Source organism: Peromyscus leucopus, chromosome 5, assembly GCF_004664715.2.
Source record: "Peromyscus leucopus breed LL Stock chromosome 5, UCI_PerLeu_2.1, whole genome shotgun sequence".
NCBI lineage: Eukaryota > Metazoa > Chordata > Mammalia > Rodentia > Cricetidae > Peromyscus > Peromyscus leucopus.
This window is the reverse complement of record NC_051067.1, coordinates 31,190,160-31,207,160: the sequence shown is the minus strand read 5'-3', so window position 1 is coordinate 31,207,160 and position 17,001 is coordinate 31,190,160. Positions and strand designations below refer to the sequence as shown.

At 36.7% G+C, this 17,001-nt stretch overlaps 1 protein-coding gene across 2 annotated transcripts in view; it reads right to left on the bottom strand.

Moving 5' to 3' along the window:
- Positions 1 to 17,001, bottom strand: part of Gmds (GDP-mannose 4,6-dehydratase) — a 547,719-nt gene that overhangs the window by 433,136 nt on the left and 97,582 nt on the right. For both annotated transcript variants that reach the window (XM_037205844.1, XM_028881187.2), the window contains exons 2-4: positions 12,601 to 12,645; positions 4,195 to 4,282; positions 1,425 to 1,534 (exon numbers count right to left, since the gene is read on the bottom strand). In XM_037205844.1, coding sequence (XP_037061739.1) covers positions 1,425 to 1,534; positions 4,195 to 4,282; positions 12,601 to 12,645 — 243 coding nt within the window. The remainder of the gene's footprint in view (positions 1 to 1,424; positions 1,535 to 4,194; positions 4,283 to 12,600; positions 12,646 to 17,001) is intronic.

Below are 17,001 nucleotides of genomic sequence, written 5' to 3'. Positions count from 1 at the left end.
ATGACTGATAGATTAAGAATCCAAGAGGGCAAAGAATGTAGCTCTGGCATGTGTTTTTCTAAATAGTATAGGTAGATAAGAAAGTCTTTGTAAATCTTCAGGTGTATCTCAGAGAAAAATGGACCAATCTCAAATTTAAAAATAATGATAATAATAATAAATCATCAATACAATTCATTATTTGTTTTTATTTTTAAGATGCATTTAGTTTATATGTATGACTATTTTGCCTATGTCGATTACATGTGTTTCTGGTGCATCAAGAGGTCAGAAGAGGGTATTGGATATCCTAAGACTGGAGTTACAGATGTTTGTAAGCCACCATGTGGGTGCTGGGTATCAAACCCAAGTACACTCACTGCAAGAGGAATCAAATGCTCTTAATTTTTGAGTCCAAGGATTCTGCAACTCAAGGATTAACCCTCAATTTTTAAAATTTGCTGTTTTAGGACTAGGCTTATTCCATTGTTCATTAAATCAGGTCCTAATTCCTGCCTTAAACAGCAAAGGTGTAGAAAGCAGGCATATTGCCCCCATTCTGTACAAAACTGAAAAATGCAGAGAAACATGAAAATACCTTAAATACTCCAATAAAATTGTTGTATTTGCTTTGTAAACAGAGAAAAAACTTGGATATTATATATGGATTTTCTTAAAATTTAGAGCCATTTGTTTTTTATTTCCAAGCTCTACTAACCACTTGATTGAATAGGTACCTAAATAGAATGAATCAAGCCTGGTTTTAAATTTCATTCTCCCAAGGAAGCATCAGGGCACAGTCACAAAAAAACTGAGTCAAGCAGAAGCTGGAAGGCTGGGAAGAGCTTCTCAAGTTTACTATGACTTGTTCAAGACAGACAACTAAAGAAAGATGGGCAGAGAACACAATAGTATGAATACACAGAAGAAACCAACATTAAGAGTGTCACAATAAGAGGGAATGGCAAAAAAAAGGCTCTTTTCACAATTCACACACACACACAAAAATTAAGCTAACTTTAACATATGATTGCAACCCAAATAATATCATTTTTAGGACTATATTACAACACAAAACTATCCATCAACCCAGGCATATAGCCACTACCAGAAATTAACATTAAAATAAAGATTTTAATAAGCTACTCCTTCTAACATCTTAACAAATACTTCTCTCAGAGAATGATATGAAATGTCTGAGCAGGGGCTCTTGATTATAGGGAACAACCTAAAATGAATGCAAAAATTTCATCGAACTGTTGAGTAACAGAAACCTCAGCTTAAAAATTATGTTTGTTTTATTAGGATGAATTCCCAAACTAATACTGAAGACTAAACTTGATAAGGACTAGTAGTTGTTATTGTATTGAGAAACAATATACGTGAGTGCATGAGAATACTACAAGGACACAACCAAAGAAGCCATGGCAATGAGATGAGCTTACCTTGACATGGCTCTGGGCACCAAGATTGTAGATCTCTGTAGGTTTGACTTCATTGATGATTTTCACAAGGCAGGTGCTGTCAGTGAGGTCACCATAGTGCAACTTCATGTCTTTAGGATTTAGAAAAAGATCATCAGATATGAGATAACATGAAAAACATTTCAATATCAAAGCTGAAATACACATTATTCATGTATGAAAATAAAGGTCAAACCGGAAATGTTCCCAGGTGTGACATCCCATCCCTGCAATCCTAGTACTTGGACCACGAGACAGAGGATCTTGAGTTTGAGGTTAGCCTGAACTACTTAACAAGATCCTGCTGTGTGTACCAATCCCCTTCCACCAACACAAAACAGAAACATTGTATTTGATGGCTCTTGAGTACCAAAGTATAACTTTTATCTTTAAGAAACACATAATGTATAAAGATAGGTCTGTGTGGATTTATAATAGTAAATTCATATGTACTTGTTTAAAAAATGGTAATATCCTGAACATATTAGACAATTATCATAGGGCTGTAAGAATTTAAAATAAATATTATATAAAAGTAAAATATGGACAAATATGACCCTAGAATTATATATATATATATATACTCTCTAAAGAAATTTACAACACACTGATAAAAGAGAAGATACCTCTTTTTGAGTAATTTTGTTTAGATATTTGCTGTGGCAAGGAATATTATTCTAAGATGTGTTACATTTGTTTATGCTATGGAACATTTGTTTAATGATGCAAAGTGTGTTGCATTCCTTTATGTTGCATTTGTTTAACTCCGTGAAGCTGTGTTACTTTCTCTTTCTAAAACACCTGATTGGTCTAATAAAGAGCTGAGTGGCCAATAGCTAGGCAGAGAAAAAAAGATAAGCAGGGCTGGCAGGCAGAAAGAATAAATGGAAGGAGAAATCTGGGAAAAGGAGAAACAAGAAAAGAAGGAGAGGAGGACATCAGGGACCAGCCACCCAGCTACAAAGAAAGCCACAGAGTAAGAAGTAAAGAAAGGTATACAGAATAGAGAAAGTTAAAAGCCCAGAGGCAAAAGGTAGACAGAATAACTTAAGAAAAACTGGCCAAGATAAGGCTGGGCATTCATAAGTAATAATAAGCCTCCATGTGATTTATTTGGGGGCTAGGTGGCAGGCCCCCCAAAGAGTAAAGAATAAAAAACAAACAAACAAAACAAAACAAAAACCACAGATACTATCTTGTGATTTTTAAGTACCTTACAGAGTTAAGTCATTAAGTTGGCTATGATATGTCTATGGTAGTAACATAACTACTTAATGGACAATCAATCTATTCAAATCCATACATTGAAGCTGATTCTTATACTGATTTCATTATTCTAAAAATGTGAGCAGTTTTCCAGGTTAGTCTAAATCTAGATACAATGGTGGTATCATTGTGCACAAAAAAATAATATATATTGAGTACTTCTCATCTGAAAATTTAAAATGTGATGTGATTCCAAATTCTAAAATTTTTGAAATACTGACAATGTAATGCCACAAATGAAAATATCCATACCTTGAAGACTGTTTGTGCACAAAATAATTTAAAAATTGTATAAATCATGTATATAATACATATGAAACATTATAAATTTTATGTGAATACTTGGGTCCTATTTATAAGTCATCTTATTATAAATATGAAAAAAGAATCCAAATCTAAAATTCTCAGGTTCCTAGCATTTTGTATTAGAGTTCAACATATAGTAACTTCCAGGAAGATACACAAGTAGCTTAAACATTAGGTGGAAAGCCTTTTCTATGAACAACTGGATCACCTTCCTGATGATACCAATACCTAAAAGTAACCCAACCTTTGACTCTTTTCACACATAAAACCTAAATCATTTTGGGGTTACAATCCCACTATAGCATCCTTGATGACCAGAAACACTAAGTAACATAGAGACTTGAAAGTCCTGTGCTCTAGGCTGATTGCTGCCCTTATCGTGACATGTGACCTTGATAAAGTCACAATCTCTCTGTGTCTCCATGTACAAAATAGTCTCTTTAACCACCTGAGTGAGGAGCTAAAATAAGAAAATACTGTGATGTGATATGCTGTCTAAAGGATGCTGCTCTTCACAGACAAATTAAGAGCAACAAAAGTAAAAAAGGCCAGTAGATCCTGATATTGATCTTTAAAGCAATTTAAATATAATTTGAATCACCATCAATATTTGAAAGCATATTTAAGAATTATTTTAAAAATTCAATGTATATTAATTACATGGGTAGGGAGGATCTGGGAGGATTTGGAAGAAGGAAAGAATATGGTCAAAATAGATTAAACAATGTTTTAAATAATATTTTTAAAATTTAATAAAAAACTATAAAACTCTTAGAAGAAAACATACGATTAAATCTTTAAAAAAAAGTCAATATACAAAGATCAGTTAACTTGAATAAATTAAACAAAATATAAAAAACAAGAATGCTCCTTTAATACAGAACTGCTGTTACTCGAAGAAGCAGGGACATCTGACCTGAAGAAGGCTGATCAAAGTTATGTCTTGCCTATTTCTCTTACAGCCATCTACTGAATATCACTCTCGTATAATCAAACCAAAGAAGACACTAAGCCTAGGGCAGCCACGAGGAAGGTTTCCCTAGATTGCAGGTCAGGTGTTATTCACTGCAGTAATTCCTGGGTGAATAATTGTGACTAGATGGGCTATGGATAATATTTGGAAATATCTTTTCTAAAAATAGGAAGCAACAGAAAAAAATTAGAGAAAAAAATTACTTACTTCCTTCAATATGAGCCTGTGGATTCTTATATAAATGTTCAATTCGACCTGTATTAAACGAACTGGATCGCCGTACAATTCCATGGACCTGAGTTTTAAGTATAGAGAGACAAACATAAATTATAAATATAAAATGAGGATTAATAAGCAATTCAGAAGTGCATTTGCTAATGTATGGTTCTAAAAAAAGTATAAATAGTACTTGTCAATGGAATTTTTAAATTATGAGAAATAGCTCCACTGTTTACTTTCTGCCTAACTACTGCCTGTGTGCTACCAGCAACTGCTTCTGACCATATCCAGGGTTTGTAGTGTCAATCTCAATGTAAGTCATTAGATAATTACAAGGCTTCATACATAGTTGCAGATACTCAAGTTTGTCTTCTAAACATGCACAGTCATACTGATGACAAAAATATCTCTGATTTGAAAGTGAAGTCAAACTTAAGGCTGCAGCTGTGAAACTAACTTGACCTATTTAACACAGAGCATAAGGTTTCCACAGTTACCCTGAGTTCCCAGTGCTATTTCACGCTGTTATAGCAACTTCTGGAGGCACAGACACAATCAGAGAGCAGTTGCTATTGTGAGCCTGTGTAAAAAAGTTGGAAAGCCAAACTATAAAGATTAAGGAAAAGGTTATATATTAATAAACTTAAGACATAAAAGACTCAAAGGTTAAAAAATTAAGACTTTAAAAAAAATCCTTGATATGGCCATGGTCAGTATAAAGGATAAAGTCACTAAACAGCAGAGCATACCTGTATGATACTAAAGAAAAGACCACTGTGTCTGACACATGACAGAAATTGCTCCACACTTGGTCCCACTTCCTCCTTGTGTCAAGATTTCTCCCTCTGTGCTGCCAATGCCAACACCAGCTTATGTCACCAACTGCCGCAGTTCCAGTTGCACTAGTGGCAGTTTTAATCCTTGACTTATTTTAGAAGTGTTCTTTCTAATGTTGGGTAGATTCATTTACAGCTGAATACACTTCTATATTTTAACTCAATCGTTTTCTGTCTATTTCAAACCAAAATTAATCCCTGGCATGACTCAAACATTCCAAGTGCAAAGGGGAATTATAAACACATAAGGCTTTCTTTCAAACAGAAAGAAATGTCATTGCCATTTTATATGGCATACACAAGAAACTGACTTCTGCTAAGGATATGGCATGCCCACAATTAATAATTATGTTAGGTAACTGCTTTTGCCAAGAGAAAATCACTCATCAATACCATTTTCCAAAAGAACAAAACCCAAGAAAAGTTAGTAAATAAGAAAATACCTTAGAAATGTTGTAAACTTGGCTGACATTTTAGTAAGCAAACATTAAAATTTAGGAAGCATTAAATAGAAATGTATTATTATTAACCTTATAATTAATTGTGTTTTATGGTCTCCAATTTTGTAAGTTGCTATTGGATTATAAAGTCAAACTGATCTACAACACTAATCATTATTTTTAAGTAAGGGACAACTTTACATATATACTAAAACATAAGAAACTTGGTGTTTACACCAAAGTTATTCCTAATATTCAAATTTCTCCAATATAAGTATTCAGTAGAAATTTTCTTTGTTCTAAAAATGTAACTTATTTGATAATTAAAATATAATTATTATTTAGGCAGCCTTAATTACTAAATTCTAGAAAAATCACATATTCCAATAAGCAAAAGCACAGAGAAATTCCCTAAACATACAAACTTGCAAGGCTTTGATAAGAATATTCTGCAATCTTAACAGACTTGCAGACACCAAGCCAGAGCAAATAAAAGCAATGGCTTTAATGCCACGCCTACAAAAGCAATCAATAAGCACTAGTTTTTGTTTTTGTTTTGTTTTTCTTTAGTGAAAAAAAAAAGTGTTTGAATTTCCACTTACTCCCAAACTTGGCAAGTGTGTACAAAGGAAGAAAGAGTTGCCAAATATTTAATCCATGACAGCAGGTATTATTCTAAGAACTAATGAAAGCTCAGTCTGTCTGCATTTGAGGCAGGTGACATACAAACATAAAGACAAGCCAAAATGTGTGCAAACTGCAGAATCTAGTTAAGAACTTGAGATTAGCAGCTTTCCCTTTACAGAGAGAAATAAGTAGGTGCTTTCTCCAGATATGGGAGAAAAGGAGATATGGATTAGAAAAGCAAACAGAGAAAATAAACAAGCCAAGTGACCGTTACATACTTAATTAGTACTGTTATTAATTGTGCTAGCTAGAAATATCTAAGTTCTTTAGTGGAAGAGGATGTTTTAACATACAAATCTCATGCCTCAGTCAACTGTCAAAGAGGAAATTTTCAGGTTCTCTCAATATCAAAACAAAGATGGTTTGATTTCAAAATGTTGAGTTCAAAGTAGATACTAAAACAAAGAAAAGCTTTCTCATTACTTGAGAAGAGAGGTGATTCACACCACTGGTCTCCAAATTCGCCATTGTCTAAATTGTTCTTGGAGGAGGATGGTTAGTGCTATTCATCTCTGGAGTATGGATCACCTAGATTGTATCAGCAGCTGATATTTACACAACAGACACTGGCCTTTACTGGTGGTAAGGCAAATCTTTACAATCACCATGCTTGAAGTGAGAACACTGCCTGACAGGCCTAGCTTGCACCACAGCATTTCAAAGGGCACACTTGTTTTATAGTGCCAGTATAAGCTGCAGTTTGAAAATGAAATCTATATGAAGAAATGCCTTTTTTTCTAATCAAAGTACCAAGCTTCTGAAATTAAAAAAAAAAAAAAGGCTCACAGATCAAGGAAGGAACAGGAAGAAGTCCACACTTTAAAACACTTCCCACACGAATCACCAGTGTTTGAATTTAGTCTCTTTTCTGCTTTGATATTCCACCTCAGGAGAGGTGTTCATGGTTTCTTTCCTGGAAGGGAAACCCACAATGTACCCATTCTTTATTTTAAATCCTTATATGCTGTGTTGCTGTTGAAAGGTTATTAAAAAGAGATTACATTATATTCATAGATACATGTTAGCTTTTGAAGAGTTCAACTTGATCTTTTTTAGTATTAGTCTTTGTATCTCCCATTTTCCTCTGTGCAATGTGAGCACACACTGTAGTGGTTACCTCATGTTGTCAGCTATCTAAAACTGTGGTGCTGAGAAGGTACTTGAAGCCTGAATGTACTTCCATGGTAGGTTTCACTCCTATTGATCATTCTTTTTCCCTGAAAATGTGAGGAAATGCACAAGAGAACATGCCTACTTTCAATGTTGTAAATCATGAGTTAGACTATAGTGCCTTCTACATGTGTCCCTGACCTGCCACAATTCACTCTCTCTGCCACTCCTGTATCAAGAGGTACCCTGTGTCTCACAAAGCTTCACTGGCTAAGTGTAGATGGAATCTTAAAAGTTCTTATTAATAAAATCAAACCCGAGGCCAGTTATTGGGGTGAATACTGGAAGGTCAGAGAGAAAGAACAAGCCACAGCTATCTCACCTCACCAGTTCCTCAGCTGGTCCTGTTTCCTCAGACTGGAAGCCTCTGAGTCCTCATCCAGAATGAATCCCAGCTGAACTATGCTGCTTCAAAGCCTGAAAGCTTAACCAGCCGAATACTTAACCAGCCAAATGCTTAACCAGCCACATGCTTAACCAGCCAAATGCCTAACCAGCCAAATGCCTAACCAGCCAAATGCCTAACCAGCCAAATGCCTAACCAGCCAAATGCTTCTAGTTCCTGGTCCTCAGGCCTTATATACCTTTCTGCTTTCTACCATCACTCCCTAGGATTAAAGGCTTGCTTCCTGGGATTAAAGGCATGAGTCACCATGCCTGGCTGTTTCCAAAGTGGCCTTGAACTCACAGAGATCCCAGATGGATTTCTGCCTCTGGAATGCTAGTATTAAAGGCGTGTGCTATCACTGCCTAACTAGTGGCTTTTCTGTTCTCTGACCCCAGATAAGTTTATGAAGGTACACAATATTTTGGGGAACACAATATCACCACAGCTAAGTGTTTCATACATGCTCTCTCACTTCATCCTCCAAAGAATCTTGGGCCATAGACAGATGTGCTCATCATCTCTACTTATAGATTAATGAATGAAAGGAAGAAAGATAGAAAGAAAGGAAGAAAGAAAGAGAGAGAGGGGGAGGGAGGGAAGGAGGGAGAGAGAGAGAGAAAGAAAGAAAGAAAGAAAGAAAGAAAGAAAGAAAGAAAGAAAGAAAGAAAGAAAGAAAGAAAGAAAGAAAGTAAGAAAGAAAGAAAGAAAGAAAGACCAAAGAAGAAAAAAAGGAAGAAACAAAGTCTCAGATGGGTCAAGAAACTGGACTTGAGGATACAGAGCCAACAAGAACAGAGGATTTAGAGATAAGCCACCCAGTAGCCAAGCCCCAGGGCTGAATGCTATGAGGACTAGACTGCTTATTAAGCTCCTTGATATGTGGTAGTCAATAAGGAATAAAAGTAAATGGACTTTTAGCTTTAGTAAGCCACAGAATATCTATAGTATATATAAGGTATATAAGGTTTCTTCGGGGTAACTGTCTATAAAGCCTATAAATTATTGATTCTCCTCATTATGAAGACATCTACAGATATTAAAGAATGAACAAGAGAATTAGACATGGTGGCATATGCCTATAATCCCAAAACATGGTAAGTAGAGACAGGAGCATCATGAATTCCAAGCAAGCCAGGGTTATTCAGCAAGACCTTTTCTCCAAATAATAAGAATAATAATGTCAACTATAAAAAATAAAAACAATACACAAGTATGAATGTCATCACTTTTTTTAATTGTTTTAATCCTGAGTAAAAACCAAGCAACAATAAAAACTACTATTCTGAGTGTCTTCTCAGTAAGAACTGAGGTAGAGATAAAGCATATAGATGACCCTCAATATCCACAGGCTCTGCAACCATGGATTTAACAAACTGCAGATACGTCCATGTGTCCTATATTATAGAATGTTTACACTGTATTGGGTATAATAACTATCCTAGTGATGATTTAAAGAATACAAAAGAATATATATAGGCAATACACAAATAACACTTTATATATATAAATTGAGTGTCATGAGACTTTGATATGTGCAAATGCTCCTGGAACCAGTCCCCTTGCATATTAACAAAAGATAACTGTATTTTACTTTTTTATGTTAGGGCTCATTCAGAATATAATCAGATGCAGAAGTTTCAGCAACCACATTAAACATGTTCCAAGCTTCAGGAATCTAAAGGTATCTGGACAGAGTAGTAATTAAATCTTACTCAGCATTCTGTTAATAAATGCTATCCCTGAGGATCTGATTCTCTTGAAACCCAGCTTCTCTGTGTCTGGTGCTGGGGTCTGAACTCTCCTTGGAGTCCCTGTCATGCTACTACCCCTCTGTCTGTTCTTGGCTTTAATAATTCTAATAAACTTCTTAGTCCCCAGCAATTCAAAAAAATAAAAATGATATTCCTTTACATACATGTTGTTCTTTGATAGTTTTCTATGCCTGTTGTAATTTTTCATTGTTTTTTAAGTACAGTAAAAGCAAAGGAGCTTAATTAACTGTGTTATTTTCCCCACTGACCTGGCTGTGCTCCTCTACTGACCTCCTTCTCTATGCCAAACTAACTGTGCCACTGACAGCAAATCAAAGTCGGCCTCTTCTAGCAGAAGAACAAAGCAGTTACAGCATCATGCCTCTTACAGCGCTGACCTGCTCCTGGCCCACACTTTGCTACCAATCCTATGTTGTTTGTAGTTATTTCTAAGTTTCCTTGTATTTCGGAATAGTAACTGAATCTGAATGGAGTCAAAGTAGTTCAGAGGGTAAAGCCAGCAAGATGGCTTAGCACATAAAAATATGTGCTGCCAAGCCTGATGACCTGAGTTCAATACCCCAGAAAACAGAATTAGCTGCCACAAGTTGTCTTCTGACCTTCACACACACACCTATGTGTGTGTGTGTGTATGTATACACACATATGCATGCAAAGTAAAAAATTGTAATGTAAAAAAAAATCCATAAGTAGTTGGGAAGTAAGGCTGCACTGGTTCACCGAGTCAAGTCATTCCTTAGACTTCATGTGGTCCTTTATACAGTGGTATCCTATCTGTTCACAGGGAGACAGCATCAACAATACCCAGGGACATGTAAGAAAGGACAACCCCAAACTTCTGAGCCAACCTCTAACACAACCTGAGGTGGGTATCCACATTAAAGGTTGACAGTCCATTGAGGTACAAGTCTGTATTCATGCAAATTGCTGTCACTGACCTCTGAATTCAGATGTGGTCAGACATGTCCCCAGTCATTCAACTATACATGTTCTAATACTATACAGATTATGGTCTTGAATAACCAAGAACTGCAGCTGATAATCCTAGAAATTTTCCAGTGATTTCTATTTTTTAATCACTGTAATGTTTACTGTGACCTAATCATAAGAACATAAAGCCTGTTTTATCATCAGATTCCTCTTACTAGATCATTCTACAATTATATCAATCATCTCTTAAAATTGAGGAGAGCAGCCCACTGAAATTAATACAGTACACACAAAAGCCCTTTACTCTTTCCACCCACACACAGCTCACACTTTTACCACACTGTGTGAAAGTTTCTGCTTGTCTTCTGTCCCCTGTCTTGTCCCTTGCTACTGAATTACCGATCATAAGTCTTCTGCTGTCTTTATCTAAAAGAATCAAATATGCTCTTTTAACTTCAAATGCTAATAGAATTAAAACATTTACAGCTCACGAGGCAGTCTTGAATTCTCATTGCATCTATTTGCAAATTTTGCATCCTCCCTGTCCTCTGAAGCCTGATAATTCCTCAATGAGCCACCTGAATAGAACTTTACTCCTCCATGCCAGTCTTCCCTGCCTTCTTCAATAGCACTAACAGCAACACATGTACAGCCTTCCTGCCTGCAAATGACTAATGCCTACACAACCTGACTAGCCCCAAGGCCTGGCCATCCACTAGTCCACACACTATAGCAGCATACAGACACAGACACAGACACAGACACACAGACAGACAGACACACACACACACACACACACACACACACACACACACACACACACACACTTTCTTGTCTCCAGGCTATATTCAGTCACTGACTATTATTTTAAACTTCGTTTCTATTTCTAGTTCCACAGGTCCACCTCAAAGTATATCTCAACACCATTCTGATTAGATTATCACTCAACATATCACTTCCATCTTCAATAGTAAGGCTTGGCTTACAAAGCTTCTTATCCTGATTGCCTGGCAACTCACTCCCATCACTAGCTACCATACATCTCTTCTCTTAGCAGCAGGTCCTACATATTTGTATAGCACTTCAGATGTATCTCTAACATATCTTTCTGTTATTTATTAACATTAACAGCTTAACTAGACAACAGCTTTTTCCTGAAAGCAATACTTCTGTACTACTTATGACCTGATCTAAAATGCTTTGTTTTGTTGAATAGTCTCTCAATTACTATAGCAATCTGTTCCTATAGACATATGTGTAAATAGGTACTCCCATAATTCCAATTGTCTTCCTTTGATACTGTAAGATATGGAACTACTATAGAAGAAAAGAGAAGGTTCTAAGCACTGCTATGACTTATTATAATCAACACTATCAGAAAATATTGACTTACAGTAAGAAAACTAATCCCATTTTTGTCAAATCCTGTTAACAAGCCAAATACTTTGCAGTTCTTTTCCATTTGTCCAACTCCACGTTTTTATACAACATCGCTACAACTAATGAATGTAAAGAGAAAATGTCAAACTATTAATACAAACATTGCCAAATCAGGCCAGGATATGGGTCAGCATATACGTTTTTATCCTCAACAGATCCTGAATTTATACATAAGTACATCCAAAAAAGCTTCTTAAAAGTATTTGCTAAACTACATGAGATTTAATACAAGTTCCTTATTTCTAATGTTGAAGAACAAAACACAATGATAATAGCACCAACCATGAATCACACAGATTCATCTTCCATAAAATATACAGCTGCCTGTTAGAAAGCAAACACCTCCAGGTGTAAATCTTTCATGCAAGCTTGCCAAAGATCAGCTTGGTTTTTATTGCTCTGTGCAATTTCCAAATTAAGTGACTTCACCATGAGTGGAACTTTTTAATGTAGAACATTACATCATAAATTAACCCTAACACTCTTACAGTCAGGCTCGTGCAGGCTGCTGCTTTATCAGAGAACAAGGGAGACATGCAGAACAGCTGAACCCCATGTGCTCACCAGCAGATAGGCAGCACAATGAGCTGGCAGCATCACCGGCGCCACGGCAGAGTCGTGCTTGGATTCTGATTTGATATCAAGAGTTTCCGTGGAAAGCACACACAGAGGAAGCAAAGCAGCTGCATTCTAGCAGTCCATGGCAACCCCAGGAGTACTGAATCACTCACCTCATATCCTTTCTCAAGCAGGAATTCTGCCAAGTATGAGCCATCCTGAAAAGAGAGGGAAAATTGAGAAGTGTTAGACCAATGGTGGCTGGTAGAGAATTGTGATCTACACTATCACTGGAAAGGCAAGTTGAACGGAACAAAAATCATAACAACCAAAAAATAAAAATAAAAACAAAACTGATGATGACAACAAATACCAAATGTTGTTCAACTATTAACAGAGCAGACAGTAACTCATGTAGGCATCACTGAAGACAGGAAGAAATCAAAATCCAAGCAAACAATCAGAGCAACAGAGACAGCACAAAGTTTCAGAATCACATGGATTTTGGGCTCAAGTTTTGCCACTTATAAGCTATATGAAATATGCGAATATGTAAGCAAAATGCCTTGGTGCCAGAGGAATGCAATAAATCCTGGTAGGGATGATATTTAAAAAGAAAACTGGAAAGTTCAAAAGCAGGCAGAGAGCACAAGGTGTTGACATTCCTGAGAATGAGTACACAGAATTGTGGAGAAGACTAGAAGTGCTATGCAGTAGGGTGAGCACCTCCAAGAGATTTCAGGGACCAGTTAGCTACTAAACCCTAGGCCTGTAGAAAGCCACTCACTTTAGAGAAATTGAGGCATAGAGGGATTACAGGGTTTATGGGATGAGGTTCAATTAAAACTGTTTTTACCATATATGTGTGCATATACACAAACTTATAAAGAGGAAACTGTTACTTCTTTGATAAAATAATAAATACTTCATATGAATTTATCTTAAAACATGCAAAGAATCCTGCCTTAAGAAGGAGCTAGCTAAATAGACACTGAGAGTCTCAACTGGTAAAAATAATTGTTTTAGAAATTTCTAGATGGGAGTTTCTAGTTAAATAATTGCATGTCACCTTAAGAGAAAAAAAGTATGACAGATATCTAATTAAATTAGTCTGAGGCCAAAAATTGAACTATTACTATTTGAGGAGTACTAGCATCTCTCAGAAAAAAAGGAGTTGGTCTTACATTTTATAGCCAATCCCATAATTAGTCTGCAGCTTTCTGCCACAATGGAGAGTCCCTTCTATGCAACTCAGACTTAAATGTAAAACTAAGGCACCAATTAACACAAATTTGTGTTCTGAAAAGCAGCTGGAGTATTTGAGCTTTCTTAGGTTCCATAAGTTTGAAAAAGCTTAAAATATCCCTTAGATGTTCAGAAATCCCTACCAGATATTCCAGGGGGGGAAATGAAGCAAATCTTAGTATTGTCATGATCTGACCTAAAGTTGGAACTCGAGACACCCTATGGGTCCTGAAAATGACAGGGCTGCCGAGCGAGTGTTCACAACATTAATGCAGAAGTCCTTCATGAATTCATGCAGAATGGCAAGGCCAGTCATACAAAGGGCACATTCTGTGGTCCATTAAAAACTCCAGCACATTTTCTTCTGACTTCTTGACATAAATATTCTGGTTTATAGACTCCTGTGGAGAAGAGAGTTTGGCCTTTTCATCTCAATCTTACAATGTGTATAGGTTTTACACATATTTAGGTGTTAGCTAAATCAAATCACAAGGCTGACTGATTCAAGCCAGGATAAGCCAAGCGGGCCTAAACGATCAATAGAAGGACTTGTTTTGTTGTGTTTTGTTTTTTTAGGGGGCAGTAGTCCTGTGAATCAACAGATAACAAAGCAGTATTAAAGAAAATAACTGCAATGATAATAATTAGACTAAAGATTTCTAGAAAGCAGACTTGCTTTTTATTTTTTTTTATTTATTTATTTATTTTTTTTTTACAGTATTGTTGCCTTGAAGCAGCCAACACTACACTTTCCTCACTTTATCCACATGGAATAAAACAGAATGTTTTATGTTCTACCATACTCATACATAATGTGTGTGGGAGGGGGAGGGGTTGGGGAGTAGTGGTGACTGTTCTGGACCTCCCTGGCTAGGGAGAGCTGTGATTATTCAGAAAGCTGATGTGAAACAGACCTGACCAGGACTAACCCTGTCAATAAGGTCTTGTTCTTCTCACCCAGGCTGCTCCTCAAACTTTCCAACCACACTGGAACATTCTGAACCAGCAGTGGCATTCACTTCCTCCTCATTTCCTTGCCAGGCCCCTCCAGTGATAGGGCCCAGGCTGCACAATGAGTGGGAAACAAGCCCAGCAAGGGCTCTTGGTCTCTGGCCCAGGAGCTCAGCTGGCCTCCCCCTCATCCTCCCCACTGGCCCTCGGGGACTCCAAGGAGACATGGTATCTGAGCATGCAGCCAAACCAGCAGGATGGCTGATAGAGAATGCTCCAATCAGACTAATGACTAAAATGTCACACCAAGAACCTGAAAGAAACATTAAGTTCTGACAGTTGACTCCTGAAGCCAAAGGAAACGGGATAGATCTGCTCATTTGCTAGGACCCGGTGTAAATTCCAGGCAGATTCAAAATTCGTTTAAAAAAAAAAAGGCATTTTAATTGGAGAGAAAATGTCCCAACTGCAACTTTTTAAAATTTAATTCTTCATATGGTTATTGGCGGTATCTATTTTATATGAAATTCCAGACCAATTGAGACAATCGCTGTGGTTTACTATGTTCAAAAAACACTTTCTGCTTTGCTCTCATGCAAGAACTTGTCGAGGAGCATAAATGGCCATTTGGTATCTCAGGTGACCAAGATGTAGCATAACATCACACAACTAGTTATAGATGAAACCAAAACTAGAATCCAACTCTTTCATTATCTGAAGTAGAAAATAATCTTCCTCACTCTTCTCCCTGGGAGCTACCAAAACATGTCAAACCCCAACAAAGTAGTCAAAGACTATTAAAGGGTTCATTTTCACACTAACTTGATTTGGCCCTTTTCCATTACAGGATGTTTTATAAATTAAACAGTGCTTCCAGTTTTAATCAAGTGACCCATACACAGAGAAATCCTGTAATTTTAGAATACTCCAGAGATCAGAAAAGAAAGAAAAGATGGGTGCTTGCGATTTCCCAGGTCTTGGCTCTGGGCATATACATGCCCACAAGGCAGCAGAGTGCTATGTAGAAAGGGACTGCTTTGGTGGTAAATACATATGGGAGGAATAATGCCTCTTTACAGGATCCAAAAAAGCCCAGGTTTCTGTGTGCCTCATATCTATCATGTATTTATAAAATGGTCAGTTTCTATGGGGCACTGAGAAATATCCCACAGAGAGCCACATAAAACTTAACCATTATTCTAGAAATCATCAGAATCATATTTCAACTATTATATGAAAACTATGGAAAACTCTAGATCTACAAACACAGAGAAGTTTATCCCCTTCTATCAATAGCCATAGATGGGAAAGGACTGGGAAAGTACTAACAGGACTTCAAACTCAATGGACAAATAAACAAGTGCTACCATCCTATAACCAAGATGCTAGTGTTTCTTTTCTGTTTTCTACCAATGTATTTGCAGCCAATATGAACAAATGAAAAGGGAAAACATAGCTCTGACATGTGCAGGAGAGCTTGTTCCCTCTGGAATGCATGTGAACTCACATGGCTTCTTCCCTTTACGCACCATTTGACAGCAGCTTTGAAAGAGTGAGGTGGAAGAAACCACACCACTGAAAAAGATCAGTCTCACTCTGGCATGTCTTATCTGCTGCTGCCCAAGGACTGCATGAGGCTGAGGATAACTATGAATGTAGCTTAAAACAATATAAAAATTTCTTAAAACGTAATGACATATAATTTATGACTTTCTTGTAATTAAATTGCAAATGGTTCTCAATCATGAACTCTGAGAATGAAAGGTGACAGTATCGAAAGGTTGACACTCCTAGTAGGAGACAGAATACAACATAGGCATGAAGAGAAGCACGTGTCTACATAGCTTATTCTCTTTCCCTCCATGTATTTCAATTATTATAAAAGAAACATCTTTTGATGAGGATTTCCAAGAGTTTGAAGTCAGCCTGGGCTACCGAGTATATTACAGGACAGCCTGGGCTACACTGTAAGACAGTCTCAAGCAACAACAACAATAATAGACACACACACCCCAAAAGCATCTTTTCATCTAATCACTACTACAATACCAAGGTACTCTGTACTTACAATAAGAACTATATAACATCAATTATTAGGGAAGAATGCTGTTTTAAATGAGAATGGAATTTTCCAGTTATTTAATCAGTGGGTTATGAAGCATGCAGGAGTAGAATATATTTAACAAGTATTGACACCTGGCTCATGTTTGTAGCAAATCACTGGATAATATCTATGTCAAACTCAAGATTCAAAAGACCATAGGGACCAATTAATCTAACACTCTCATTTTACAGATCAGGAAATTGAGACTCCAAGCAATGAAGTGTTTAAAGTCACACACTGGGAGAGTAGAACCTGCATGCCCTCACATACCAAA